Source organism: Terrapene carolina, unplaced genomic scaffold, assembly GCF_002925995.2.
Source record: "Terrapene carolina triunguis isolate 2854851 unplaced genomic scaffold, T_m_triunguis-2.0 Scaffold238, whole genome shotgun sequence".
NCBI lineage: Eukaryota > Metazoa > Chordata > Testudines > Emydidae > Terrapene > Terrapene triunguis.
Genome location: NW_020664589.1, coordinates 6,084,580 through 6,091,385, shown reverse-complemented (window position 1 = coordinate 6,091,385; position 6,806 = coordinate 6,084,580). Strand labels below are relative to the sequence as shown.

Below are 6,806 nucleotides of genomic sequence, written 5' to 3'. Positions count from 1 at the left end.
GGCGGCGGCGGCGGCGGCAAGAAGGAAGACGCGGCCAAGGAGCCGAGGCCGGAGGGGAAGGCGGAGCAGCCCCTGGCCGAGCACAGCCGGGCGTTCTACCTGCTCCAGATCCGGGACCTGGAGAAGCGGCTGGCCCGGTGCGGGGTCCCCCCCCGGGGCGCTGGGCTAACCTGGGGCGCCCACCCAGCCGCCAGGGAGGAGCCAGGCCGGGGGGCGGCTGCGGGATCCCCATCCCGGGGGTCTGTGCCCACCGAAGGGGCTAAATCCCGCTGCCCGCGGGACCCCCAGCTGTGCGGCCCCCGGCATGCCCTCATCAGAGCCCCCTCGAGGGACTCGTTGGTGCCCTTTCTGGGCGGGGGCATCTGCTCCTCACCGCAAACATCATGGGGAGACCCGGTCAGCAGCCCCCCCAAAGCCCAGCTCTGTGGGTGTTAAACAGCTGCCCGTGTCCCTCCCCAGAGACAGCTGCATTTCAGTGAGGGGTGAAGAGAGCCTGTATACGTCCCTCCCCAGAGACGGCTGCGTTTCCGTGTGAGGTGAAACGATTCTTGTAAATACGGCTTGCTAAGTGCGCTGGGGCCAGGCGTTTCAGAAATGTAGGTGTTATGATGATCGCTATCCAGGCTCATGATCACCCTTTACTGCTGAAGCTAGTGAAGCCCTGGGTCAAAGGTGCAGCTTCTCTTTCTTCTGCTCCCAGACACTTTGCATTGATCCCATGGGCCAAATTCGGTCCTTGTGTAAGCAGGTACAGCTCCCATAGAAATCAAGGCACCTTGCAGCAGGACTCACTTTGGCGGCCTGTGTTGGAATTAGAATGGCAGGGCTGGGCAGAGAGATCTGTCCACTTCTATACTGGTGTCCACCTCTTGTCTCCTTCCCATCCTGGGATAGGGCTGAGGGGGTCCCCAGCTGCGGGATGGGAGTGCAGGGGAATGGACCATGAGTAGGGCCCTACCAAATTCATGACAATGAAAAATGTCACGGACTGTAAAATCTAGTCTCCCCCCCATGAAATCTGGTCTGTTGTGTGCTTTTACCCTACACTATACAGATTTCATGGGGGAGACCAGCGTTTCTCAAATTGGGAGTCCTGACCCAAAAGGGAGTTGCAGAGGGGTCACAAGGTTATTTTAGGGGGGTTGTGGTATTGCCACCCTTACTTCTGCGCTGCCTTCAGAGCTGGGTGGCCAGAGAGTGGCAGCTGTTGGCCGGGCACCCAGCTCTGAAGGCAGCACCCTGCCAGCAGCAGCACAGAAGTAAGGGTGGCAATACCATACCATGCCATCCTTAATTCTGCGCTGCTGCTGGTGGCAGCTCTGCCTTCAGAGCTGGGTTGTCGGAGAGCAGCGGCTGCTGACTGAGGGGTCCAGCTCTGCAGGCAGCAGCGCAGAAGGAAGGGTGGCAATACCATACCATGCCATCCTTCCTTCTGTGCTGCTACTGGCGGCGGCTCTGCCTTCACAGCTGGGCTCCCAGCCAGCAGCCGCCGCTCTCCAGCTGCCCAGCTCTGAAGGCAGGGCCGCTGCCAGCAGCAGTGCAGAAGTAAGGGTAGCAGAACTGCAACCCCCACCCCCACAATAATCTTGTGACCCCCCCCCCCATACACACACACAACTCCTTGTTGGGTCAGGACTCCTACAATTACAACACTGAAATTTCAGATTTAAATACCTGAAATCATGAAATTTATGATTTTTAAAATCCTGTGACCGTGAAATTGACCAAAATGGATCGTGAATTTGGTAGGGCCCTAGCCATGAATAGTCCCCCTCTCCAGTCCCACTGCAATCAGGCTGTGAGCTGTGCTCCTGTGCACGCCCCGTGCCTGTGCCCAGGCAATGGGAGAGACTGGACCAACCGATAAATAGGTGAGGGGCAGGCAGTCAGCCCATCCTGGAGACTGCTGTCTGACTGCCTGTTCGGCGCTGCTTCCCCCTGGCAGGTACCAGCGGAAATGGGACGAGCTGCAGGTGAACGAGACCCTCTTCAGGGTGGAGTACGATCAGATGGCCAATGACAACAAGGAGATCGTGGCCTTTCTCAAGAAGACCCTGAACCAGCGGGTTGATGAGATCGCTGACCTCAATGACCAGCTGCTCAGCCTGCAGCAAGCCAAAGAATCCGAGAAGGACGCCTTCGAGGCCCAGCTGGCCCAGGTTCGACACGAGTTTCAGGAGACCAAGGACCAGCTCACTTCGGAGAACATGCTGCTAAGTAATGTGCCCTGGCTCAGATTGGCCCCTTCCTCTCCCCCTTGTCCCATGGTCCTTCCTGGGGCGGGCGGCTGCTGGTGCAGCCGTGCAGGGACAGAGCCTGGAATTCTGAGGGTTGAACAGTCCCAGCCTGGGGCTGTGGCCACAGGCTGTTGGGAGAACAGTCAGTGGAAATATTCTGGCTGGAGTGGGTGGGAATTTGTACCTCCACCCTCAGACTTTTTTTGTGTGTGATGAAAATGTTTTCAGCAGTTTTTGTTTTTCATTTTCAGCAGCACACTTCAACTTTTAGTAAAAAAAAAAAGGGTTTAAAAAAAAATTAATTAATTGGCAAAAAAAAAAAAAAAAAAAAAAAAAAAAAAAAAAAAAAATGTTGGGCCTTTGGCAGAAGGTTTTGGAGTTTTCTGATGAAAAATCTTAAATTTTCATTTAGCCAAATACCTGATTTTCCGTAGAAGAAGAGTTTCACTGGAAAATTTTTGACCAGCTCTAATTCCAGCTGCGTGTGGTGGAGGACACATGGGGGTGTGGAGACAGAGGTGGTGTATACATAGGGTGACCAGATGTCCCGTTTTTAAAGGGACAGTCCCGTTTTTTGGGACTTTTTCTTATATAGGCGCCTATTACCCCCCACCCCCTGTCCCGTTTTTTCACAGTTGCTCTCTGGTAACCCTATGTATACACATTTGAGCCTCCCTCTCTTTCCACCACAATGTGGGTTCCAGTGCTGGAGGCTCCTGTCTGTTGCTGGTCCCCATAGCAGGTACAGCCTGGGCAGCCTCAGGGCAAGCTTTCCTCATATGCTGGCCCTATATTATTGATATTACAGGAGTACCATTGTGCAAGGTGCTGTACAAAAGTACTAAAGAAACAGTCCTGGCCTCACAGAGTTTGCGATCAGGGTGGTTAAGAAGACGCAGAATAGGAGTGTGGTGTGAAGAGCAGTTGGGGAGAATCTCACAGTGGGGTTTGCCGGCTTGAAGCACTTTGCTTCCCCCCCGTGGCTAAGCATGGAAGCCCGCAGTGGTCCTTCTGGGGTCCTAAGTGATCTCTGTTGGCAGGTGGGAAGCTGGCTGCGCTGGAGGAGTTCAGGATCCAGAAGGATGAACTCATGGGCAAGTTTGCAGCCCTAGAGGAGCAGCTGAAGAAACAAGAGGACGATCACAAGGAGTATATCTATAACCTGGAGAGAAAAGCTGTGCTGGACAAAGACAGGTCAGTGCCAGACGGAGACTGACTGTGTGTAATTCCCCACTGGAGTCTGAAGGTGGGAGTGTGGTCTCGTGGTTAGTGCCAAGTGTGGGACTTGGGAGCCATGGTTTCTGTTCCTGGCTTTGCCACTGACTCACTGTGGGACCTTGGGCAGGTCATTTCACCTGTTTCCCATCTGTGAGATGGGGACGATATTCGGGGGGAAGAGTGAGCCTTGATGACTGGGAAGTGGTTTGAGACCCTGGAATGATGGTACTCAAGAAGGGCAGACTGCTGGGATTCAGGGAGGGTTCTCTCCCTTGGGTGAGTGGGATGCCAAGAGAGCTACCTTCTGCAGCCTGGTGGTGGATGGGTGCTGTGCAGGGAGAGTTTCCATCTAGGGAGGTGCTGGGAGAGCTTCCCCAATAGACAGGCAGGAGAGCTCCTTCAGCGGGCCTGGGGGTGAGTGGGATGGTGTGAAAGCTCTCTCAGTGGGTGGAGTGCTAGGAGCACTCCTTCCCTCGGGCTGGTGCTAATCCTTTGGACTGGGGTCCGATTTGCTGGGGCTAAGGCGTTAGCAGCTGCGGTGGGCCCTGCCCCAAGAGTGACGTCCTTCTCTGTGTGTCCTGTGTGCGTACGCGCACGCCCCACCCACTGCAGGCTGAAGAAGGAGATGATGCAGCGTGTTAACGTGGTGGCAGCCGAGTTCCGCAAGGTCTCCAACAGCCAGATGGCCGAGACCACCAAGCGCACCATCCGCGAGAACGTCGCCATCAACGTCCAGCTGGCCAAGATGTCCGATCGCAGCTACGACCTCATCCAGGAGAACGACATGCTGAAGGAGGCCCAGGCCGAGATGCAGAAGCAGCTGGAGATGCTGGAGCACAATGAGAAGCAGATGGCCAAGAACAGCCTCAGCAACCAGAAGGTCAGAGCTCAACCAATGCACAGAGGGATGCGGGGTGCTGAAGCCAGGCTCTGGTCCTGTCACTGCTCCAGCTTGTCTGCACCTAGGCACCACGTGGTGGCTTTCAGGGGCCTGGTCTCCCCATTCCCTGGCAGCGCTATTGCCCTAGAGTTTGCTAAGACTCCCATGTAAGTGCAAGTGGGTCTGTGACGGGTTGGATCACAGAAACCCCCTTGGGAGCTGCCACCCGATGTGCCAAGACTACCCCTGCTTCTGTTTTCCCTGCCAGCTCAGGACTCCAGCGCCCTGTCTTGCTGAGTCAGACACTCCTGTCTGACTCCAACACAGACCAAGGGTCTGAATCACTTGTCCCAAAGCTACAAGTTTACCCAAAAACAGCTCACAGGACTGTGCTTGTCTTTAGCACTCAGATGCCCAACTCCCAATGGGGTCTAAACCCAGATAAATCCGTTTTACCCTGCATAAAGCTTATGCAGGGCAAACTCATAAGTTGTTCGCCCTCTATAACACAGAGAGAGAGATATGCACAGCTGTTTGCTCCCCCAGGTATTAATACATACTCTGAGTAAATTACTAAATAAAAAGTGATTTTATTAAATACAGACAGTAGGATTTAAGTGGTTTAAAGTAGTAACAGACAGAACAAAGTAAGTCACAAGCAAAATAAAATAAAATGCGCAAATCTATGCCTAATCAAACTAAATACAGATAATCTCACCCTCAGAGATGCTTCAGTAAGTTTTTCTCAGACTGGACACCTTCCAGGCCTGGGCACAATTCTTTCCCCTGGTACAGCTCTTGTTCCAGCTTAAGTGTTAGCTAGGGGCTTCTCCATGATGGCTCCTCCCTCTCTCTGTTCTCTTCCACCCCTTTATATATCTTTTGCATAAGGCGGGAACTCTTTGTCCCTCTGGGTTTTCACCCCCCCTCACTGGAAAAGCACCAGGTTAAAGATGGATTCCAGTTCAGGTGACATGATCACATGTCACTGCAAGACTTCATTACTCACTTGCCAGCACACACATATACAGGAAGACTCACAGGTAAACACAGTCATCTGCAGACAATGGTCCTTGTTAATGGGAGTCATCAAGATTCCAAACCATCATTAATGGCCCACACTTTACATAATTACAATAGGCCCTCAGAGTTATGTTTTATATTTCTAGTTTTAGATACAAGAGTGGTACATTTATACAAATCAGATGATCATACTCGGTAGATTATAAGCTTTGTAATGATACCTTACAAGAGACCTTTTGCACGAAGCATATCCCATTTGCATTATAGTCACTTATCAAATTTTTATAAAACTATCCCAGTTACATTATATTCACTTATTATCATGTTTTTATAAAACCATAGAGACTGCACAACGTCACAGGGTCATCACTTGGTTGGCTCATTACCATGGCAGTAGGGACCTGACAGTGGGCATGGGCAACTTGCAGCCTGTGTGCGCAGCAGGGAGGGGGATAGGAAGCCTGGTCTGAGGCTGGTGCCTGAGACGTCCCTCTTGTCTCCTGATCCCGAAGCTGTGTTCCTGCTGCTCATTTCAGATGATTTGGATGCTCACCAATAAATGCAAGGAGCAGCAGGTGCTGGTGGATGAGCACAGGCAGCAGAAGGAGGCCATGCAGCAGCTGAAGGCGGCCCATGAGATGCTGCAGAAGGAGAACCAGGCACTAAGGTACGTGGAGCAGAGTGGAGGTCACAGCAAGCCGTCGGGGTCCCAGCGGCAGATCTCATTCCCGTGCTGCAGCCGGGTCTTGTTGCAAGGCCATGTAGAGGCAAAGCAGAGCCCTTGCGCTGTGATCCCATCACATTTCCCAGGCTAAGTGTGGCCAGACCAGGTGGGGTGGGAGACCTTTAAGGAAAACCCAAGTATTACAGGAACTGGGGGCCGTGCTTCAGAAAATGGTGCTCTGCCTCTGGAACGGCAAGCTCAGGGTGGTGCTGTACTGCCAGCTCTTCCAGGCCACGCACAATGCAGAGCCTGACTCCAGCGGGCAGGGGCCTGGAAGCTCAGTTCCACGGGAAATTCCCACATTTCGAAAACAGGGTTTGTTCTGAATTAAAAAAATTGAAATTTGTAACAAAACAAAAATTCCAATCGGCGTCTACTTGGGGCTGCGAACATATTTCATTCTGATAATGTTGAATCATTTTGTTTCAATAAGGTCAAACATTTCAGTTTTGACTTTCTCACTTTGATTCACTGAATGTAAACATTCATGTTCTATTAAAATATTAGTGTTTTAATATTAGGCATTTAACACAGTATAGAGTTGAGTAGACATTTAATGTTTTAGGATGTCTACATGAAATTAATCAAAATGAGGAAGCCAAAAGGAAACATTTTGCCTTTTCAAAATGCAACAGGAAAGTCAATGGGATTCATTTGGACTTTTTCCCATTGAAAATGTTGTTGAAATCGACCCATTTTGATTTTGACGACAGTGCTTTTTTCG

General features: G+C 51.7%; 1 protein-coding gene across 1 annotated transcript in view; it reads left to right on the top strand.

The window, feature by feature from the left end:
• The window catches only part of CFAP157 (cilia and flagella associated protein 157), a gene marked incomplete at its 5' end in the record, with an annotated part of 11,366 nt that continues 4,560 nt past the window's right edge, over window positions 1–6,806 (top strand). The window contains 5 exons of the mRNA XM_024193086.3: window positions 1–137; window positions 1,946–2,217; window positions 3,278–3,431; window positions 4,068–4,335; window positions 5,895–6,025. Of these exons, the coding sequence (XP_024048854.2) occupies window positions 1–137; window positions 1,946–2,217; window positions 3,278–3,431; window positions 4,068–4,335; window positions 5,895–6,025 (962 nt within the window). The remainder of the gene's footprint in view (window positions 138–1,945; window positions 2,218–3,277; window positions 3,432–4,067; window positions 4,336–5,894; window positions 6,026–6,806) is intronic.